Consider the following 23,951-nt stretch of genomic DNA (forward strand, 5'->3'; position numbering starts at 1 on the left):
TACACTTCGGGTGGATGCCACTTTTTCCCTTTCATCTGCTTTCCTCCACCTTGCGGGCTTCCACAGAACTGATTTGCCATATTGATTGTCCCAGTGCCTCGAATTGTCGATTAAGTCGCCCTCGCTCTGCGATCGGCTAGCCTCCTGGTTAGCTCAGATGGTAGAGTGACCGCCTCGGAAAGGCGTTGGTCCCGCGTTCGAGTCCGGGACCAGGATGAATTTTTCTTCAACTGTGAGACTTTCTTTTTGAGAAACGCGAATGATTTTCCTTTGCAGTTCCGTGTTACAATTCAGATGGATGACAGTTTTTCCCTTTCAACCCCTGAGATTGTGCCATTGCGATCTCAGAGGCGACACCCAGCTGCTCCTGCCTTCCTGCATGGTGTTCCATGTCAGTATACTAATTCTAGAGGAAAAGCTGGGTGATAAAAGCGGCAGCTGCAGAGATGCCCCCATTTTGCTATGACTTATTTTTGTATTGCTAAGAATATTAAAAATATTATGCAAAAACAAGCTTTTACACGGTGCACGTATGCATGGACAATGTTTAGAGTTAATTCCATATTCTTCTTCAGGAAGATTTGATGGCTGTTTATAAAATTTAGATGTAAAATTTATGGTGCCTGAAGAGATGCGTTTGCAGGAGCTTGAACTAGATGGGGCTGCCATACTGAGGGAGGCTGAGGATGACATTGATTGTATGTGTAATCTGAATTGCAACTTGTCGTTTGCGCCTGCACATCTGCACATCGTAGCAACGTGGCAGCGCCCTTGCAGTTGCCTATTTAAATGCATGGGCGCTGTGTCGAGTATTTCCTCTAAAGTTCATTATATTAACACCATAGAGAGAGGTCGGTGAAGAAGTGAAATTGTGAGCCACCGCTTGTGCGCGGCCAAGCATGGTGACGAGAAAGACCAGTGCGGCTTGATGGCTCATTCGACGTGGGGATGAGGAAGTTTTGAACTGCTGCAGTGTACGAGTGCCGAAGCCTGCAGAAAGCGATCTACTCTGCGCACAAGGGTTGGGTATTTATTGGTTTTGGATACGAATCTGGTCCGTTATATCCGCTGACAGGACGATTTTACTTGGTTAAGATGAGCTTTGAAATATGCGGATCTCTATGAAATTTCATTTTCTGTGTTATATCCATTATTTCGTTATATTCCATTTCGTTATAATGAGGTTCAAGTGTATTTTGAAAGCCGCAGCAGGGAAACTGCGTTAGGTGCAAGAATGATGTCTCTATCGCATAGAGGTAGTCGTTCTTGACAAGATTGTGCTGTCCACCTTGACAGCTCTCTGCTGTCACAGTAGATTAATTGCGAGATGTAAGAATTGCTGAAGTCTCCCAGTTCATATTGTATTCATGTGGAGGTTTCCCTTGCACTTCCCAAGCAGTTCAGTTGCCCAAACTGCTTGGGACTGCTGCCATGCATTCGATTTCCTTGGGCAGCTTTGGAAGCTCAGTCCACCAGTTGGAGAGCTGCCAGAATTGCATTTATTTTCCAGACCGGAAGTACCGGACTGCCTACAGGCTCTCAGAGCTGTCGGCAGATATGACATCTTTATTGGTGTGTGTAGTACTTAGGTGGATATTGCTTTTTAGGTGAGTGAAGCATGTGTGCAAGCAAGCATAACTTTGCATGTGGCAAATTTTTTCTAAGCAAGGGTCCTTTCAATCTGTCATTTCATAATTCTTATTTTAGATGGGTTCAGCTTTCAGCTTTGATGTTGAGAATAGCTCTTCAAAACATTGAGACTTGTGTCTTAATCTTCTGTGCAGCCACTACAAACAAGCTTATGTTGACTTGCTGGAGCTGAAAACCACAGATGCCAACATTCTTGAGGTCAAAACCGTCGCAGGCATTCTTAACTACAAGGTAAGTTTGTATATTGTGGTGGGGTGCATTACAAAAAAAGCACACACACATACACACACAAACTCTTCCTAGCCTAGAAGTTGGTGCGGTCAGCTTCCATTAATTTGACCCGGATGGGAGTGACAAAATTGGTCAAGTTATCCGGTGGGTCAAATTAAGGGGGATGATGCGGCCTTTAAAAGCCAAAAATTCATGAAAAGCTGGATTTTTGGAAAATGTTATATTTGGCCTGTATACGCCATGCATTATACGCTCTGTAATTATCAGTGCCTAATTCATCGTGAAACTAGTACAAACCAAATATATTACGAGTCGCGGTAGCGACAAGCAAGCACTGGAACAACCAGAACTATGGGTGAGCGCCCTTCTTGCGCTTTCTTGGTCTTGTTTTGTTTGTGAATTTCTTGTTGTTTTTTTTTCAATCTTTGGTGGCAGCGTGGTAGAATCATTCGCATGTGATGTGGGGTTTGCAGAGGTTTACGGGGGCTTTTGTGCTTCCCGTGTCTTGAATGCGAAGCTGCGATTGGACGAAGTGGACACTCCTCAAGCAAGTTGGGTAACACGCAGCTACTCTTGGCTGCTGCGTGAGATGACGCGTTTGTCTCCTCTGACAGTCACCCTGTGCATTGTCTGCTGTGGCTGTTTGCTTGCTTTGTTGCTGCTTTCCTTCATGTTCTGTGAGAAAGTGTGGCAATCACTCACTACACTTTCTCAAGTCTTCACCGTCTTTACTATCTCTTACCTTGCCTTCTACTTCAATAGTTTCATGTAACCTGAATGTTGCATTGTCAGACACGATGCCTGGAACAAAGCTACACGTGTTTGGTCATTGGTTTGGTGTGTGGAAGCAATGCATGAAGTTTGTCTTCATAGCGAAGTTTAGGAACCACTATTAAGTAAACCCTCCTGGGGACATAGCTTCTGTTCTATCGGCACAGGATAGCGATTGCATCGAAACTGCCAGCGACGTATCTACTGCACCATTGGTACAGGAATGCATCATTGCGAGTGTGCCTGGAGTCTCAAGCTCAGCCTTGGTGATCACAGCCTGTGCATGGGCTAGGCTGGAAAATGGCGGCAGTAGAAGCAGCAGAGGAAAAAAGTGTGCAGGCAGCTCTAGGTATTCTGTGAAGCCATTTTAGGCCCAGAACTGTGCACACAACTTTCAAGGGCCGTATCCTCAAAATGTCTTTTTTTTTTTACTGGTGTCGTGACTCGCACCAGCAATATCTCGGGAACTGCTTATTGGATTTCTATCAGGTTTCTTCATAAATAAACTCCTCAGGGAAGATAAGCCCTCAGATGTTGTTTCAAGAAATTGTAATAAACAAATAAAATTTGGCAAATGCAGGTTTAATCAACAACACTAAATTCAATGGTGCACTAAAATTTTTCTACAAGGACATTTGTAGGGTAAACCTAGGGATCATCGTAACAAATTTCACAGTGCCGGAATTCTGCTGGCCTTGTCTAGGGACCCATGTGTTAAATACTTTGATGTGCTCCTGTAAAGTCACAACTAGCGTGTACAGCTACCCTGAAAATTTCACTGAGATATCTCAAGGAACAAAAATTGTGTAGATCTCGTGCACTGTGAAGATTGATGTTGTGTGAAGCATTTTGCAGGTGTTTGGCTTTCTAGCATCTGCAAACAGCTGCCAGATGAACCGTCGTGTTTGTGTAAACTGAGTATTTGTCACGTGGGTCACAAGTGTACGTGAGTGTTTATTTTATTAAAGCACATTTTATTAAAGCGAGGCTACACAGGAACCCACCTACCTACATAATTACCCACCACAATGTGCCAAGATTGAGGTAAAGAATGCTTTGCATTAAATAGTTGGTTTTCAAGGGTATCCTCCCCCCTTTAACAAGAGGCATAAGAAACACCAAAACACAGTGGCAGTACTTGCCCCAATTATAACAGATTCGCAAATTGAACATACACGTATTATAGGTTGAAAGTAGAAGACTAGTATAAAAATGACACTAGAGCTCTTAATGTAGAAATGGAACATGCTCCCAATTTTCTAGAAAGAAAAATGTAGTATCCAAAAAAAAAAAAAAGAATGTACCATCCGACAGAAAAAAAAAAGGCAGAACCCGCGAACTTTACCTTCACGGAATGAAAGTTTATTTACTTAATGGCCATCGTCATTGCACTCGGACAACACTTTATCGCTGTCTATGAAGAACCACAAATGTCGTCTTCCGTATGTTCCGTAGTGTTTTTGATATTCTTCATTTATCAAACGACTCTCCAACAACGACAAACAGGGTAATGGCCCACGCTTACACTAACCACTTCGCTAGTTCATCGTGCGATTCATGCAGCTTGCTGGAGTGCCACGAACACATAATGTGACCTGTTGCTGTTAGCTTAACATGTAAAATAACTTATCATTTGAATGTGCTTTTGTAATCACACTGAAAGGAGCACATCGGTGTCATCATGCTATGCGACAACTTGTTCTGTTGACTCCTATGGCGACCATCTTGTAATGGTGATGGCAATGGCATTAGCTAGGCTCGCTCTGACTTGCGAGTGCAGTTTTATTTCCGTGTCGGATTGCACCGTCAAAAGAATTTTTGGACGAATTATCTTGGGAAAAAAGGTGTGCATTAGAACTGGGTAAACACTGTAATAATTAATTGTGGGCTACTGTTCTTGCTTTAAGACGTTCCTGGGGCAGGCTGAACATAGGCGTTTTTCGGCGGTACATGAAATGTGTTCAATGCACTCGCTGTACCCTAAGCACCACCCAAAACAGAAGCTGTCACCATCATAGTCGTCACTGTGATCATTATTGGAGACGGGCGTGTGTGTGATGACCAGCCAAGTTCAAATTATCCAGCGAAGGTTAAATTCAGGATCGAAATAACAGAAGTTTGGTTCCATAGAAATCTAGGGGCACCGGCCGAGACCTTCGGTCGAGAGTGAAATAATCGAAGTCAAATTAATGGAAGTCTACTGCAAATGCTTCTTTGGAACGGACTCGTGCAGGTTGCAAAAAACGTAACTGATTACCATTAAAATTACCTCATTCAAACATGTAATTGATTACAGTGACCAATTATACTCCACAAAAGAAATGGAGCAATTACTAAAAAGTAATCTTACTCTTACGTGACTTTCCTCTTCACATTTAGTTACATTGAACAACTGCAATAACTAGAACAAGTTATTGTTTATTATACACTTAAATGACTTAACAAACGTTCCACTAACAGATGAAATAATACTGTACGCTGGATGACACTAATGAATTTTTTTCCGGAGTTCAGGAACTTCAGGAACTAGAAATTACGGCTACTCATTGGTTACAGGAACTGAGCAAGTGGCTATATCTAAATAAGCATGACTTAAACATAAAAAGACTAAGTTTACAGTTCTTTATTCGTAGAATAAGGAAATAAATTAGTGTAAGAATTTTCTATTGAGGATCACAACTTGAACATGTCTCAAGCCATTCATTTCTAGGTGTTACATTTCATAAAAACCTAAGCTGGACAGAGCACATATATAAGGTATGCAAAAGGTTGCACAATTCTATTGAGGATCACAACTTGAACATGTCTCAAGCCATTCATTTCTAGGTGTTACATTTCATAAAAACCTAAGCAGGACAGAGCACATATATAAGGTATGCAAAAGGCTGCACGATTTGTTGGCTTGCTACAATGGATTCGATGTTAGGCTTCTCAGACAACTGTACTTTTTGCTTATACACTCACATCTTAGCTATTGTCTCATAGTATAGGGAAATGGTAATAAAACTGATATGGAAAAACTGGCAGTATTGTAAAGACGAGCTGTTCAGTTACAGCAATGGTATTTGAGTGGCACTTGAATATTGTTATAAGTGGGTTCGGCTGTATCGAGATTTGACTTTATTGAAATCGTATACAAACACACTTCATTATATTGAGGCTTTAATTACATGGTGTTCTTTGGACAAGAGGTTATGAACAGTTAAATACTTCATTATATCAATAATTTCGTTATATTGAGGTTTAACTGTATTAGAGACTCTTGCAAGACAAACATCTGTGTATGGCTATTTAAAGAGGTCTCCAGCAACTTTGAACAATTTTCTTATCGCTACCTGAGTATACACACAGCCTACGTTGCACTTCCATAGTACTGAAGGAACCAAGGACAAAATATGGCACGTAAGCTATCGAATATGAAATTGTGTTTATGCTATATGTGCCCTAACTATATTGACGAAGCTGCAAATTCTAGAACAATTCACAAACTTAAATATGCAGTACTAAACATGTTTTTTTATCGCAACATGTTTAATGAATGGTAATGGAGTTTTAAACTGTTTAATGTTAAGAGTGATGTTGTCAGTCTCACATTCTAAAATGTATAACTTATGCCTGTAACAGAATGTTTCTTCTTTTTTGCAGTGGTGTATTAATTTATTTACTTGCTATATTGCAAACAGTTGACACTTTGCAGTATGTTTAAAAATTGTGCTCTGAATAGTTTTGATGTTTTCTGTTTTGTTAATCATTGTATTTGGTTTTATTAGTATTGATACTTGTAAGCTGCTACTTCTGCTGCGCCAGCTAGGTGAAGGCCTTAGTGAGGAGGTTTACACCCTCCTATTGTCTTACCTTGCAGGCAAACCTTGTATTTGTATTGCCAAAAAAAAAAAAAAAATTGGCATCACTATTTTTATTAGTTCTCTGCAGCCATTCAACACATTGTTTGTCTTCGAAAAAAAATTGCTTTTCAGAATATTCGTCCATCAGCTTCACTTGTTTTCTTGTGAACAAATCAGGCAGCAACACTGAACATACTTGCTCGGGTGTGCACTAGACGAAAGGGTGGTGTTGTAAGGTACAAACACAAGATGGGGAAATTAGTGAACATAGTTTGAGAACTAGGTTTGCCTGTCTGCGCAGCATCCACAAAGCTGCCGCACAGCACAACCGCGGCTGTTCTGCTGCACTAGTTCCCAGGCTCAAAGCTGCGTTGCCTGTTGCAGCTTGTATTTCATACGAAGTAAACTGTTTACAAGGAATCGGTTAGCGAAAAAAAAAGTAATTGAACTACAGTGAGTGCTAGCAAGTAAAAGAGTAATTTGTCAATTATAAAACTACTGTAAACATGATTGATTGTAGATAATTGCATGTACTTTGTTACAAATAAGTCTGCTTTATAATGTTGTCCAAGAAGTTATTGACTGATCTTTTTTTTTTTTTTTTTGGATACCAAAAATTTGGATATGTTCAGCTATTCAATCGTATTTGCAGCATGATCATTCACCTCATGGAGATAGGGTACAACGACAACCAATATTTCGGATGCCTTGTAGTACATTGCACAAGGATGGATAGGTGGTGTAGTTGCTGATGCATTATTAGAAAAACTAGAAGAAAGAAAATGCGTGTGATATGTGTTGCTTTACTAATGTCCTGTGTGTTTATAGTGCTCTAAATGCTTCTAATATAGTTTGATTTTTTAGACTTCGCGTACACTTCAGTGGGTACACTTGGCTGCTGTGGCAAACCAGAAGAATGGTTGAGCTTCGTTTATGAGTTGCCAGTGCCTTCTATAAACTAAAGCAGCTGGGAGATGCATTGTATAGTACGAGAGGCGATAAAAAAATTTTTCAACTTGGATCTAACCCACAAAAGTTACACTAGTACTTCTGTATTTCTTGGTTGGCATCTATCGCACGCAGCTCGAGCCGTGAAGAAGGAAGAACAGTTGAGTATGGGGGCGGCAGACTTCGAAATATGTAGCACCACTTTTGTTCATTGAGGAGCTAGCTGCGGCGACTAGTGTGGCTTCTGTGCTAAGAACTTCTTCAAACTACAGAATGTAGTCTTTATGTCTTGTTCACGGTGAACCATTGAGCTGCTGTGCGTTGGGAGCATGGCAGTCACACTTGTGAGCTACATTCACACAAAGACATGCGATGCTCACCTTGCGCCTTGCCTCTCATGCAGTTGTGCCAGCTGGCGTTCATGCAAAACATTCCACTGGATGCTATCCACCAGTTTCGACGGCATGTGGACATCTTCAAGGACCGCATCGGCAACCCCCGACTTGCCTTCGAGCACAGTGCCTGGCTGTCCAAGCAGTGCGTACGCCATCCTGCGCTGTTTCTCATTGGCACATGCGCTAAGCAGGAACATTTGAAGCAAAGAGTTTCAGTTTAGATTTGGGCTCAACACCATTCAGTGCGGTATTACAGCTAGAGCAACAGCTGACTGCTTTGTGCACAGGTATTAGCACTTTGTAGTTTTCTGAATTACTAGCCTCAGAAAGCACATCCCTTGTATTCGATACGAAGCTCTACGTTTTCTACATCCCTGTCATGACACTTGAGTTACACCAATAAAGTTGAAGGGGAAAAATTGAATAATCGTGAACTTGCCCTTGCACTCTGGTTTTCTAAGCTCTTGGTCAGCTGGGCTGTAGAGGACCAGGGTCGGTCATCTGAGTAGGATTACTTTTTCTTTTACTGTCAAGCTTGTGTCCTTCTTTCCGGAGAAACCATGCACCTTGGCCAGTGCGCAATAAATAAACCTTTCTTCTACCATCGACGAGTGCAGTCATCAGGAGGCCACATTCCTAGAAATCGCTAGGAAATTTGGTACACTTTTTGTCACTTCTTGTGGTGCAGAAAGGGTTAGAAGACTACAAACTTAAAAAAAGAAAAAGAAAATGCACTAGACAAGACAGGCAACAGCACAGGCTCTCACTAGCAACAGATGTACTTCAGGAAGAAATACATCAGTTCTGGCTGCTTTCAAGTGTCAATTCTTGAAAGTCTTAAATACAATGTCATTATTTCTGATATAGAACTGACCTAGCTTTCTTGTTTTATAACCCCAGGTGGCATGTCTCTTCCGCACATATGCAGACAACCAACTGTTGTTTTACTCCTTGAAATACAGTAAGCCCTCATTTTAATGAAGTGAGTGGGACGGCAAAAAAATTTGACATAAGCAGTAATTTCGATAAAAGCAACGACACCATAAAAGATAAAAAAGTAGGTCTGAAATAGGACAACTCCGTGAATGCCTAATGCAGATGTCATGTGGTGCATTTTTGATTGCTATCAAGTCCGATTAAGATTGAATTTCTCGGTCGCGATTGGTTCTTTGTTCAAGCTGTGGGAGAGAGCCAATAGGGTCTCGGTTCTGGTGACTTTGGGCACACCGGGCTCGCGGAACGTGGTGCAGAGTAACATGTGTCTGTTCCATTGCGCACTACTTCAACAGCACCGCATCAAGCCGCTGTTAATGCACAGGTGCAGCGTGAAGGAAAAGGGTGCAACTATGGAGCAAGCCACTCACTTGCTCGGTACGAGTAAGCCCCCTGAGTAAAACTAAAGGTAGCAAAATTCTTTTATCTTGCCGCTCGAGCCAGCAAGCGAGGGCAGGCGAGGAAGTTCGGGGCTTATCTGCGTCTTCCTGTTGGGGCAGTGGAATAGGGTGGTTACGCACATGCCATTTGCACAGAAACAAGCACGCAAGCGTCTATGTGCTGCCAGCTGTGATTTTTTTTCTTGGTTTTTTGTTTTGACTTGGGCTGGCATCATGACAGTTGCTCTTGATCGCAGTGTGCAGCCCCGTGATTGCGGGGCTGCAATTGTGGATCAGGTGATTGTGACGGTCGGCATGTGACTCCGTGCAATCGCCACGATCAAAAAGAACAAACGAAGAGGGCGAGCAGTGAAGGAAGGCAAGTGCAACGAGAAGGAGAGGCCATGAGCACCGTCGTGAGAGCATACCTGCTCGCTGCTGATAACATGTGGGCGCAGCATGGAGGGAAAGGGTGTGCACGCGACGTGATCACATAGCTGGCAAGCGAGAGGGTCACCTGCTTGCTCGGTGCAAAAGGCACCGAGTGCCATCGTGAGTGCACTCACACCCCTTGACAGTTCGCTCTAAGCGAAGCAGCTTATCATTATGCTTCAAGTGATCCGTTTTAAAATGCATCCATTTTGGTTGGGGCTGGGAGAAATTTCAAATAAAGTGATACTTCAAGCAAAGTGACTTTGTTATAATGAGGGTCTACTGTACATTACTTGTTCGTAGAGTGCCTGTGCTGTTCCTTGTGTTGTCAGTGTCCCTTCTTTTCTTTTTACGCTCTTTCAATTTATTTAGTACAATGAACCAACTTGCCCAACAACACATCTCTTAAGCCAGGCCAATGATATTTCTGAAGATGGCTCCAGGGAACAGCTGGCAGTCTCAGCATTTCCAGTGGGTGGTGTTTTGTGGTGTTCAGGTTCAGCCACTTTGGTGACCTGTTTGAGGAAGCGGTGAGCTTTGGCCTGACTGCAATCCAGACGCAGCACCCAGGCTTCTACTACCAGCAGGCGGCCAACCACGCCATGGCACGCAAGGAGCAAGCGGCCCGGTTGTGCAAGGTGTGTGCTGTTCGTCTGAACAATGCCTGCTGAGGTTCATGGATGTGCCGTTGCACTGCATAGTTGCACTCTACCCGCACGCGATGCCTCGCGCGCTATTGCGGCAGCTGGTGTTCCCTTTCCACCGCTCTGCTCTGTCGAGGCACGCTCGTGCCCGGCATTCCGGCTAAATTGGTACGATAGCATCGAAGGGGCCAGATGTGGCGAGAAAATCGAACAATTGTCTACTAAAGCCTGAGCTTTCTTTGCCACTGGAAAGGCCATGGGTAGATGTGCATAAGCTAGGAAAAGCAAGTAAGCAAAACTAAGCAATAACAAAGTCACAGCTGAGCCAAAGAATGCTTATGCATTAGCAGACAATTCTCAGAATTTCTGTAGCTTTTTAAGGTGTCAGACAGAACACTAGGCGCTGAGAATTTCGTAAGTCTTCATTGGTCCATAAAATCAACTGTGGTTTGGTCTTTGACACTACATATGTACCATAAGTGTAGATGCACAATTCTAGCAGTGACACTACTGACAACAATACAGTAAAACCTCAGTGATACGCATCTCAAGGGGTAGCATAAAATATTCGTATCACCCGAAGTTCGTATCGCCAAAAAACAAATGACATCGGCATGTTCAAGAGCCAGAAACTCATTTTTAGAAATTTATTCATGATCGAACAAGTCTCAGATGTCCTCCTGGGTTTTCTTTTCTGCCAGGTCAACCAAAAGGTAATTCTGTAAGTTGTACGCAAAATTCACAAAACCCGCTTCGCGAGAACGTTGGATGCAGCACAGAGTGCGAGCCTGAGCAGCGAGACAACATGGGAGAGACTGCCAGTGCCGGACCGTTTCCACGCCGTACAGTGCATACAGTGTCCTGCTGTGTTATTGGCTGCCTTCTGCTGGCCCCCCCTCTGCCCTGCAAACACAGAAACGACCCACCTGCTGACCAGTCTTGGCGTGCTCGGTGCAGCCTCCTCGCCACTTTGCTGTCGGCGGTCGCGCCAGTCGCAGCTCTCTCATTCGTATCACCCGAACTGGCGCGGAGGAGGGTTCGGGACATCTGAAATGGGGCTAATAGTGTACAGCGCACTTTGGCCGGGGAGTTGTACAAATTCGCATCACCCCGAAATTCGTACCAGTCATGATTGTATCGCCGAGGTTTCACTGTATTTGTTGTCAGTCACACTGACTGCGAGCATCAATCACGGAGGGTGGAAAAAATCTGAGGGAGCATCATGTGATCATCTTGAAGCATAGTCATAAAATAGAGGCCCTCACCACATGATGCGAAAGCAATAATTTTTATCCACTGAGCTCGTGGAATGGAGAATGCATGACGAGGGCGCCACTGAAACCTACCGTGGACCAAACAGTGTTTGAAAAAGCCCAATGACCATGCAGGGCATGCTCCGGAAGACTCATTGCACAGATTGGCTTTGGAGGGAATGTCATGGGGTGGCATTATAGGGGGCTGGCGTGCTGAGGCTAGCTGCCCGGTTCCATACTCCCTGCTATTTGCATTTTTCATCCGTCAAGGCACCAAGTGTGTGCATGAAAGCTACATCAGCGACGGTTCAATCAAGCTAAAATTCAGGAGAGCAATGTTGAAAGTCCCCCTCACCTTGTTCTTCTCGAAGGTTGCGCTGGACATTGAGCATTTCGAGTGACCGGTCATTCCACAGAGGCAACAGTAGTACCACTCTTCATAGGCAATGCCACAAACGTAGTTTAGCAGCACAACCAGCGAATGAGCAGTGCCATGATGTCAAGTCATGCTGAGTGGCAGCCACCATTGCTTAAGCACAAAGGCTCAATAGAGCACCTAAGCAAAGCAGGGGAGGGTTTGAATGAATGCTGAACAGGAATGGTAACTGCGCTGATGCGACCTAGTAAACTGGAGAAATTCTGGCAGCATCGAACTTGCTCACTTGTCATAAGAATGCAGCTTACAGTGCACTTTCTTTGACCTTGGCCGCAAGAGAGAAAGGGAATGCTTACACGGCACGCACTGTTCTCGCAAGTGCCTGGATGCTTCGTGCTTTTCAGCAATCCTTCTCCCACTTCCAAGCCTGCTTAATGCCAAGTAGAGCAAATACATGGTAGAGTGGGGTGTTGAAGAGGTTGAGGGGGGGAAGGGGGGGTGGAAGGGCGTTGGCAGCAGTTGGGATGCAATGGCGCCGACATTTGCTATCGATGCTTCACGAAAGATGCAGGTAAAAGTGAAGATGCCCACTCGTGAAGGGGAGGGAGAAATCGCAGTTGCAGTGCAGTTGCATGACTTTAGTCAGTTAAAAGTGGGCTTCGACACACATCTGCACTAGAGAGACTTCCTGTCAATGCACTTTAAAACTTTAGACTTTAAACGCACCACACATACAATCCAAGTGATTTTTTTGTACTTCAACAATATAAAGCACCTTTTCCTCATTCAACCTCACAATGTCACCGCACCTTCCCTTGCCCTCAGCTCACCCTCACCATTCTTCCCAAAGGTGATTCTCACTCTCGCCTCGTCATGTGTGGGTGAGGAAGACCCTTTAGAGGGTGCCCACGTCTGGTTGTGACAGGACACAAACGAAAAAACACAATTGCACATGCAGGATGATGCACAAATTAAAGCTGTTTTATTTGCTTTCAGCAGGCAGAATATTAGGCTTGTATGAATATTCAATATTTCTGAATGTTCAATAGAATGTTATGCTAATCAATGTTTGCTGCAGGCCGAATTTCAGTATTCGAAGTGTTCAATATGAACTAATATAAATTTTAAAAATGTTTAATCGGCAGTGTTTGTTTTGGTTTGCAACTCGCATCGCATGTGTCATAACCGAGTCAAATCAATAAGCATGTGCGAATAGTGCTTTTTCACTTCAAAGCGAATACGAAGTGAATAGTCACCGAATTCGAATAATTTCGAAGCGAAGCGAATATTTTCGAATCGAAGCGAATATTTGGAACTCCTAGTACGCAACAGAAAAATTGATGGAGTGAAGTACATAATCTTGTTACAATGATCTCTGCTGGCTGTTTTATCATTTATATATTTTCTGAACCATTATAAATGTGAGGCAATGAGAAACAGACAAGAGGCACGAGACCTTTTCATTTTTTAATTTATTCAGACCACTGTGCACTGCTCACCCAGCCTTTCATCCTAGGGCATGTTGCTGTGTATAAACACTAACTGCTCAACATGCTCGGGGAGAAGGTGTTCTCTTCTAGTGGTGACAACATCTCCTGTTGACGAGAACAACCTCTCACTTGACACTTGGGTTGCTGGCACCGACAGGTATAGCCGAGCTAGCTTGGACAGTGACGGGTACTTGACTTCGCCGAAATTTTTCCACCACAGGAAAAGATTCTCCAAGCGGGGCTGAACAGGTGCATGGAGGTACTCCTCCACTTCTTCCATAAGCCACTGGGAACCAGTGCTTGAAGTGGTGGTAGAGGCCAAAGCTCCAAAGACATCCCACACATCACTAGAGACAGCTTGTGCAGGTGCATTGGACTCTTCGCTGTCTCTCCCCTGAGGCAGGCTCTTCTCCACAGCTGAGCAGAGTAGATCTTTGAGCCACCGTTTCTCACTTGTGGGGTCGTAACAAACGGCTTTAAATCAGCGGTCCAATGCTGTGCTCAAGGCATATGTCACCTGCAATTTTATGTTAACAAACCTGGACTTCATGCTGTGAAGGAGGTTTCCTGCAAATGCAGACTCCTCCCCACAACGCTGCTGTTGCTGAGCGAGCAGAAGTTGCATGCAATGCACTAGTGGCACCACTTGCGAAAGAGTTGGGTGCTTTTCGGAGCAAGACTCTCTTGTTGCATCGTCAACACATTTTAGCACTGATGTGACAGATGCCATCAGATGCCATTCACTTGAAGTCAGGTTTTCCAATGTAACCTGTTCCGACAGATTCAAGGAAATGGCATGACATCATTTCGTATTCACTGTTCCATCTTGTCGCAGCAGCCTGAGTCACTTCAAGGGGCTCTAAGCCCATGCTAACCTGAACCTCTTTGAGGCGACTTCTGGCTTGGGAACTCCTCTTGTAGTGCCCTACAATTGCTCGGGCCTTGACACACAGCTGCTCAAAATTCTGAGTGTCCTTCTTCGCACACTGGATGCACAATTGTAACGTATGCGCGAAGCACTGTAGACTTGTCCATCCCGTTCGCGATGCGGCGCCCAGGAAGTTTCTGGCATTGTCAGTGACAATGAAAACTGGAACATCTTGAGGCAGTTCCCACTCCTTTGCCAAGTCAAGGAGGATGCACTTCAGGTTGTCAGATGTATGGCCTTCCAGCATGTGCCGGCATACAAGGTGATAATTGTGAAGCCGGAACTCTTTATCAACGAGGTGGCATGTAAATGAGACATAGCTATCCCCGGGCCTAGACGTCCACCCGTCGGTCGTCACCGAGTAGCATGGGGTCCCATCAGTGAAGTGACTGCGCAGCTCGCCAGCTCGCTTTTGATCCGTTCTTTTCCTTTGGCGTAAAGTTCTGGCACGGCACTCCGAGAAAACGTAGTCCTCGATGGGACCTTGTACTCGGGCACTGCTGTGTGCATCAAAGACAAAAAGCCTGGCTCCTCTACGATAGAATAAGAGTGCAAGCCAGTGGCCAGGAACTGCGCAACCTTCGTTGTAAACGTTTTTGCGCGCTGACTGTCACCTTTCAACATTGGCTTGAAGTAGCTACAGCTAGCGGCACTTGCGTCCGCCTTGTTGGTGCCGTCGTCTTTTTCGGGTCTGCAGGTTTTTTTGAGCTTTTGGCTGCACGGAGCTTCTCGAACTGCTTGAATGGGTCAGGGTGACGCTTTAGGTGATTGACGAGGGTGGTTGTAGTGCCTGTGGTGGGCGTCTTAAGGCGCATCTTGCACGTGCGGCACGTCGCGTCACTGGCTCCGCAATCGAAGAACTCCCAGATGGCACTCCGGAACACCCGCTGCGCCGATTCGTTCATGGTTTGGCTACTTCGGCTTTGGCTAATCGAGCAAATAGAACAGCTAAAGCGTGACTGAAGTTGATAACTTGAAGCGACGTACACATCCGGCGACCACGTCTGTACAGTGTCTAGAGGGGGAGGTGTCGGCATCGGACATTTCTTCAGGACGATGCGGCGGCGCTGCTGTCGGCTTCGAGATGCCTCCCGTACGCTGGCTAAGGTCCACTGCGGTTATTTGGTTCCGCTGTGAAGTGCTTTCTCACTCCGCGGCTTGTTGGGGTGCAATACGCGTATCGGAAAATCCTTTTAAAGGCTAGGCTACTTTATCATTGCAGCTTGCCTAACATACTATGTACTAAATTTTGGTCATTTTATCGCCGTGCTTTAGCTTCACGCTCAGTGCATAATTGCACCAAACAGAAAGCTTCCACAGTAGGCGGTTGTTTGCAGTTTGCCAGTGCTGCTTTAACATTTTAAGGGACTATTATGGGGTGCCGTATGCAGTTATGTCTGGCGTGACTTTGTTAGTGCCTTGAGCTACATGGCGCTTGTCCTAATCGTCTACTGGTTGGTGCGCGCCTCATTGAAGTGCGCGCCTCAGTTGAAACGGGCCGCTCGAGTGAACCATGATTATTTCAAGGTTATTTAATTTTGCAATGAAAGGTAGAACTGTAGGCACCAATGGTCAAAACTCAGCATAATGAGAGCTTAAGGGAAATTTCGTTTCCAATATTAGAAACCTGCAAAGAACTAAGTTTGCGTATTTAGTACTGCTCAAATAATGCCAAAAATGCCTTAAAAAAGAATATTTATTGTTAATAAAATAATACACACGTCTCTATATACATGGTTGTTAGCTCTCAAACAAACAATATGACACGAAATGGAGCGCAAATCCAATATATAATGGAGGTATATACTCAGAAACGGTGAACAAGGTGCAGTGCAAAAAATAATTTGTCGGGTGGGAAATTCTGCTCAGATATGCAGATATTTCTGGGCATACAATGTGATGTGAACAATTCCTGTTTTACATATACAAACACTTTATGTTGGTCTTGCTGATATAAACTTTGCAGTTATGCAGTTATGTTGTGCGCCTCAACTTGAGGTACTTAATTTTTTCTCTCTTCCCTTTCTTCGATGCGTTCTCTCCTGCGACAAGGACGTGCAACCTCGTGATGCCAAAAAACCGTATCACTTGGTTGGTGATTTCTACGCTATGCTGCGTACAGCCAACCATATCCAGCTTATTTATTGACAGGCAGGAAATAAGGCCCATGATGCTGTCAGCCTTCAACTTGTTAAACCTGAAACAATGCGTGAAGGCATCTTCCATCGCAGCAGCCAAGTCTGTTAGTGCCTGAGATGGGTAAAGTAGGCCACCTCTATCCATGTGGTTGGTAAGGCACGACTCTTCTGGAGGCAAGCACGAGTCTTTTGCGTGAAGCAACAGCTAGAGAACACTATCCGCACTTTGTTCTCATTAGCATTTTCCTGGTAACATACCCGCTAACGTAGTGGGGCATGCGAGAGTTGCTATTTGATCCCACCATTTCACGATGATCTGGCATCACATCACAATGCTTTACCATCTCGTGAACTTCATTTAGGTGGCCCACATCCAGGAGATCATCCAGCTTACTCTGCATATCGACCAAATTTTTGCAATGGCGTGGGCCAAGAAAGCTACTCAGAACTCCTAATGAAAGCAAACAAAAGAGAGGAAGGCGAAGCTAACTTCACCACAGACTTCACGACGCGTGCTTGGAGCCGGAGAGATTGCTCAAACACATCACACTAGGCATCTCGGAGACGACGAGCGCGTCACCTGTCGCTGTCATGAAAAAATGCCGCACCGCCATACACGGCACAGCCCAGCCGATGCTGACACCTCCCCCCACGGAGGAAGGAAACTAAGGAGAGGCCCTGACGTCACTCTCTCTGAAGCTGAAGTGAAGCCGGAAGTTGGCGTTGCTCATGGCGTTGCTCCGCCTATCGGGCCAGCTCTCCTCTCTTGTTTACATTTCTCACGAAACCACGCCGCGCTTCGCGTAACCGTGCTGCTCGTATGCACGCGCTCCACAGCAATACTAAACAATCGTAAAGCACGTTAGCATGATTCCGCCAAAGAGGGCAAAATTTCCCGCGGATATTCCTTCGTCCGTTGCCATTGCCGTGGCGCGGTACATTGTGTTCAGCGTTGCATGCGCCGTTCATTTCATGAACTCTAGTTCCTCCTGTCCCACCTGGCCACAGCAACATCCGGTAGAGCACGGTCCAGATAACGCAGCGCAATAAAACACGGTGACCAACGCAAACCTGCCCGCACGGTGCCTTTGCCACGGTACGAAACCTACGGAGCAACACGTGTGAGCGCACAGAACAATAACAAAGCCACCATTGTGGCCCGAAAGGCGTGGCTTACAGCAAGAAAATAAAAGAACAGCAAAAAAGGAGAACCTACAACGTCACTTCCTCCACACTTTTCTCCTGGCGCCGGAGGGGGTAGGGCCTCTCCTCAGTTTCCTTCCTCCATGCCTCCCCCTCTAGCCACCATAACGTTTGCAAGCGGAAGCCTAAAAAAAGAAGCTATAGAAAGCACATGGTTGCTTCACCAAATACCTACTACCGCTAAGACAAACTTTTTTTTTTAATTTGTCGGTGTTAAGGCGATTTATATTATATCTTACAATTACAACGTATAATATGTACTTTTAGGTAGATAAATACCTACGGATATTATGATGACGTTACAGTTATGTTACATTTAGTGCCTAAAAATAACTTCCGAAGAGCCATCGCTATCGTTATCAATATTGTTTACGTTCGTGAATTCGTATGCTAGCCCCAAAGCTCGGTCATGGCCTTGTTTCTTTCGAGCGGTCGTGGCTCCGTCAGCAAAGTGGCATGAAAATGCTCTACACAGAGTAGATATAGAAAGACAAACTTGCAAAAAATGTACGCGTACCGGCATTCTTAAACTTCGAAAGACTTCGAAAATATTCGAAGTTTTCGAATAGCCCTATTCGAATCGAAGGTCGAATCGAATATGACATTATTCGCTTCGGTATTCGAAAGTTTCGGATATTCGCACAGCCCTACAAATCAACGATGAATTCATTTACAGTTGCAGACAAATTTTTGCTCGATAATTCTAATATTTAATCTATGGCACCACCAGCTTCTCTTTGAGTCAATGTATAATGGTCACCAAACTTTCGGACACCATACGTTTTCAGGCTGAATTTTTCGGACATGATTCATGTGCACAATGTGTTTAAAAATAGCAGTTGTTGCAGTTGTTAAGACAGTTAACACCATTCAGATTGTCCCCCTTACACCCACTTTTGATGACAAGATTGTTTCTGGCTTCCCGAGAGATGAATGTCAGCTGCAAATAGATTTGCGTTGACTCGCACTGACCTGAAATTTTGTAGCCAACACCCGGTCAAGCAGCATTGATTAGGCCTAACAGCCAAGGCAGGCGTGGCAGTAGGTGTCAAGGCATCCCTGGAAGTTTGCTACTTGCCGGTGATAGGCTCAAGATCATGTGCACAGGTTAGACTGAGGGCCACAAAAGCAGCGAGCATGCCCACCAAGTTTTTGTGCTTACTGGACAAAATGGGTTATGCTCACAAGTAGACGAAAAGCACCCAGTTAAATTTGCACAACACAGCCTAAACTGCCAGAGTCATGCTATCAAGGTGACACCTTGTGCTATCATGATGCACGATGGTTGAACGCTCCTTTGGCCTCGATCGTCACAAAATTTTAATTAGACCGAAGCACAACAGTGAGAAAAAAACCTGTAGATCAATTATCTGTGCCGCTGGCAGGAAATGTTTCACTTTTATTTTTGCATGGAAATATCTGAATACAGTGAAGTCTTTATATAACAAACTTCAAGGGACCGCGGTAAATTGTTCGTTATTCTGAAAAATTATTATAGTGAAAGCCCCAAAATTCACCGCTCTGCCTGTCAACCCATCAGTTCATAAGTTGTATAAGCTATCCACGAAAATGTCGGTGTTCCCTCTAGACATGCGCTGTTGCTACATTTTTATAGATGTCGCCACCACGCACCACTGTAACTCCGTATAGTAAGACTGACATGCACTAAACAGGTGCTGACGCCGAGAAAACTACCAGCAAAAAAGATAGCTTCATGTCGCCTCCAAGGTGCAGTGTTTCTTGCGTTTTGTTTGTTTTTCACATTTCTTGCCATGGACACCGCAACTGTCTCGCTCGAGGCGGACACCTGAACTATGTCAAAGCGCAAGCACTCATAAACGACACCGTCTGGAAAGTGCAAAATTGCAACCGTGTGGCATCCCCGTGAGTACGCAGGCTACACTTCACCGTGCGCTTAGCTAGTATGGCTGCAGAAAGAAGTGCGAAAGAAAGAGGCGTGTACAGAAAGAAGGGGGAAAGAAGGAAGAGATGCGCCTCTGATGCTAGGTGACACTTCTGGGCGGAGCATGTGTTCGCAAAACCTGATGCGTCGTCGCCTCTGCTTGTCTGCATCCTTTATTTTTCGGGCACCATCTCAGGTTTTTGGAACCCATGTGCGACGACGTCCACTGTCTGCACGTTGTCGTCTGCTAGACTACTGTTTCGGCTGCTGTGAAGGATATGTGGAAATCTAAGAATCCCCAGATTTTGGAATATTAGGTCGTAGTCCTGAGGCATTGTTAATGTTTCAGGGAAACTGAATAACGATCGTTATTCTGAAGTTCATATTACTAAAATATTTTTACATTGAATCTATAAGAAGTCGGCCGGGGATTTCTAAAAAAGTTAGTTAATCTCAAAAGTTCATTAAGTGGGGTTAGTAGTAACAAGGTTTCACTGTAACAGCACTTTAAAGATAAGCCAATTCCAGGAATGAATCTATTTTCTTCTTTACAAGTAAAGAACCCATATTTTTTTTAGATTTATCAACATCTGGCAGTTGTGTCAGGCTTTATGTAAATCCCACAACTATTCAAACTGTTCACTTCAAAATTTATTTGACACTAATTACTATTCAGTATAACCTTGCTTCGAATAAAAAAAATTTATATTTGCAAAAAGGCTATAAAATATACAGTGTACATGTGGAAAAAAAGAAGTAACAAAAAACAAAACATTCGGCAGAAACTGTTGTAATGCACAGAATGGCCCGGTAACCAGACGACGACACGCCCAACACGCTGACATTGTGCGAGCAGCCTGCTCAATCATGTGGAAGCCTGATTGAGCAGGCTCGGCTAAAGATATAATTTGTGGACGCCAGGCACCAGCGTCTGTCGGGTTTTTCTTCACTCACACTGTCAAGGTTGATTATCAATGTCAGTGATGGCTTTCTGGTTACTGTGCTGCATAATGAAAAGGAGAACATAGAAACGCCAACGAAAAATGAAATGATTAAAAAAAAAACTTCAAAAATGTTCCGGCTTCCATATGGAAAGCTTCTTACGAGGCTTCCATAGGGTAGCTGAAATGTATTAAACATTTTTTAAACCAATTCATTTTTGGTTAGCGTTTCTTTGTTTTCCTTTTCATTGCGCCTCCCCCCAACCAGGTGAATTATCGTTGAGCCATCGATTTCATTTACCTGCTGCATTTCTCATGCTGCATTTCTTATGTGGATGTGATGCGGCTAGGTACTCATCCTCCTTGCCCATGTCCTGCGTGCATGACAGCATTGCCTGCACCAACAAACACCACGCTTCCCTCTGCACTCTTACCCTTCTCCTCCAACCCTCTACCGTGTTATTTCACCATCCACCAACCTTGAAAACCTGAGGAAGTAGCCAAAGAAAGCCATCATTTTAAAAGGAAAGTAATGTGAAGCAAGCATGCTCGTTCACAGTGGAGGCTGCTTCTTGGCTTTGTCTAGATTAGTCAACATTATTTTCTGGTCGCCCAGCACTGTAGAAAGAGAGTCCCAAGGAGGGTGCCAAAGACAGTGATGAGGTTTGTGGGCTACTGACCGTCGCCGACATAATATAGTTATGCAGTGGAATCTCGATGATACAAATCTCTTGGGACGGTGTAAAAGATTTCCATCACCTAAAATTTGTATCACCCAAAAGTGTAAAAACTTGGGAAATTGCTGACTTGGTCAAATTTTCAATATCTTCATTAGTATTTTTCTGGAATCCTTAGATCTTACTTTATCTCATGGCGAAATATTATGGAGAATTGAATATTACACAGCAGAATTTGTGAAAATTTCACTTTTGTAGTGCGTTGTCTTCAAAATTGGAAAGAAAATCGGGCTTTGCATTGATGACCGCGCAGCTTTCCATTCACGCAGTGCTGCTATCTTGATATCGCTGTAGACACGAGAGATGGGAGCTTTAACTAACTGCAGCACCGTATTTCTCCATGCAAAACTAAAATAAAGAAAGGGAAGGGGGAGCGCAAGAATGGAAATTTGGCATTCTCGACTCGTTACTATAGTTACATGGTGTGCAGGGAGCACTCTATTGGCTGATGTGTATCTCAATAGCTGGCGCGTTTGTTTCATGCTCATTGTGGCAGCAGCAGGCTGCGCACTTTTGGCGTTCCAAGGCCAGCAATTAAAGGTCTGCCTGATTATCTTGAGTTTTGCTTGTTGCTGCATCGTCGGTGTTGCCTGATGTTGATAAGGATATTATTTGCGCAAGATAGGGGAATATGTTTACTTTTTTTTTTGTAGTGGCAAAGCTACTTTGTATCTTGCGCTCTGACAGATGCAAAGGTAGAGAAGTTTCGATCTGTCATTGGGCACCAAAGACAACAGAAGGAGCGGAATAAATAAAATAAATACCCGTGGAAGCAAATGTGGCTGATCTTGCGGATATGTCCAGACAAGGTTGCATAGGATTCCTAGCTCCTGTTAAACTTGCAAGGCTTTTGAAAACGGCCGACAAGCTACATGATACTGCTAAAGAAACCCAAGCATTGCATAGAAATGTAAAGAAAACAAGGAAAGCTTCAAAAAAAAAAAAAGAAACATTTTTGGTTTACTTGAACGGAAGGGGGGTTGCGAGTGGCCGTGCAGAAGCAGAGTGACATACGCTTGGCCGCAGATCATGAAGTGCCTTGGTTGTTCGTATCATCTGCCATGACCCGAAAAGCAGTTTGCAGCATGTGAACTTGAGCATGTAAGCTATTGGACTTGGGCTGGGATTTTTGAAGAATTTGTATCATCCCAAAATTTGTATCAGGTGTGATCATATCAGCGAGATTCTACTGTAATACTGTATTGACATGGTCTGCGGACATTGACAGACTACTTGAAACAATGAAAAGATGAAAAGATTGTTCGTTTTCAACCTTTCAAATAACTTGGCCAAATCTTGTGGTCTCGCAAGGGATGAATTAACGGGCGTTGTCTGCATTTTACACCGCAGGGGTGTTTTTCCACCTGTGTATGAGGTATGTGGCTGGTGGCTTTCTTGCACAAGGATGTCAGTTTTGATGGGGCTTAACCCTTTCAGGGTCAATGACGTAAATATACGGCGCCGCAGACAAGTCCAAAATTGTTGATGCCATATATTTACGGTGCCATCTGTATGTTTAAAAAGCGCACCAATTTCTTAATTTTTTTTTCTTTTGTGGCATGGGTGTTGCCACTATGTGGAAATACAGGGAATTTTTTTCTCGCGCCTCCCTCTCTCGGCTTCCATTGCACGGTTTGTTTTAGAGCTAATTTGCTCTGGCGCATCTATATACTACCACTCGCACATTGGCGCACACGCGCGGGCAGGCAGCGGTTTGGGTTTTAACGCGACAGCGTTAAGGAGCTCGTGTCGCAGAAAAGTTGGTGTCGGCGTCGGCGGCGTTGGCCGTGAGCGATAAATCCCAGCAGGCACTTCATGAATAAAAAACAACTTGCAAGATGGGCTGGGTGGGAATCGAACCAGGGTCTCCGGAGTGTGAGACGGAGACGTTACCACTGAGCCACGAGTTCAATGCTTCAAAGCGGTACAAAAGCGCCTCTAGTGAACGCGGTGTTGCCTTAGAAACGAGCTGTTTCTAACGCTCAGGCGTGCGTCGCTTGCTCAGGCGCACATTTCGTTGTCGCGCCGAACGCTGTGTTGCTCGACGCTCACCGCGTCCGATGCGGGGTGCGTAGTCGCTGCGCCGTAGCCCATTGTCTTACACCCCTTGGCGGGTCGACGGGAACGCTGCCGCGTTCCACTCTTGAAGGCGAAGCTTAAGCGTCCTCCAATTTTGTTCTGCAGGCAGTTTCGTCTTCTTGCGCTGGCAGAACTGATGGCTATTTCGTTACTAATCTCTCAAAGGGCGGCTGCACGTTTGTCGCTTGTTTAGTGCTCACAGGGGCGAGTATAGGAAGAATACCGCAGTGCAAGCGTTTCCTTTTCTTTTCTTTCTTTCTGGGAGACTTGCGATATCTAATTGCCTCTGGTTGGCGCTAAGATGAAGATTAGCGGAAATTTGTCACATGTTTTGCTTTTTTGACGGGCACACAACCACACGGCTTTCTTTAGTGCGGTCACCTACCCAGTTCGATTATACTATGGACGTAAATATTAGTGTAAGAGCATGGAGAGTTGAGACTTGTGAAATATACTTGTGTGCGCATATTCTAAGCCTTGAACTATAACAATGCACCGAATTTTGATTTCTTATAGGTTTATTTCCTTTTTTTTATTGTTGGTATTCATGAATAAAGAGTACATATATACGAAAGCAAAATATTTTTTTCTCACATTACGGTCACCCTAGAAAA

At 44.4% G+C, this 23,951-nt stretch overlaps 1 protein-coding gene across 2 annotated transcripts in view; it reads left to right on the plus strand.

Moving 5' to 3' along the window:
- The window catches only part of gry (trafficking protein particle complex subunit 11 gry), a 171,317-nt gene that overhangs the window by 30,669 nt on the left and 116,697 nt on the right, over positions 1-23,951 (plus strand). For both annotated transcript variants that reach the window (XR_012826873.1, XM_075686742.1), the window contains exons 7-9: positions 1,785-1,881; positions 7,849-7,982; positions 10,142-10,283. Coding sequence is in view for 1 of the 2 variants with exons in the window: in XM_075686742.1 (XP_075542857.1) it covers positions 1,785-1,881; positions 7,849-7,982; positions 10,142-10,283 (373 nt within the window). In the remaining variant the exon portion in view is untranslated. The remainder of the gene's footprint in view (positions 1-1,784; positions 1,882-7,848; positions 7,983-10,141; positions 10,284-23,951) is intronic.

The sequence above is a fragment of the Dermacentor variabilis genome, chromosome 3 (assembly GCF_050947875.1).
Source record: "Dermacentor variabilis isolate Ectoservices chromosome 3, ASM5094787v1, whole genome shotgun sequence".
Classification (NCBI taxonomy): domain Eukaryota; kingdom Metazoa; phylum Arthropoda; class Arachnida; order Ixodida; family Ixodidae; genus Dermacentor; species Dermacentor variabilis.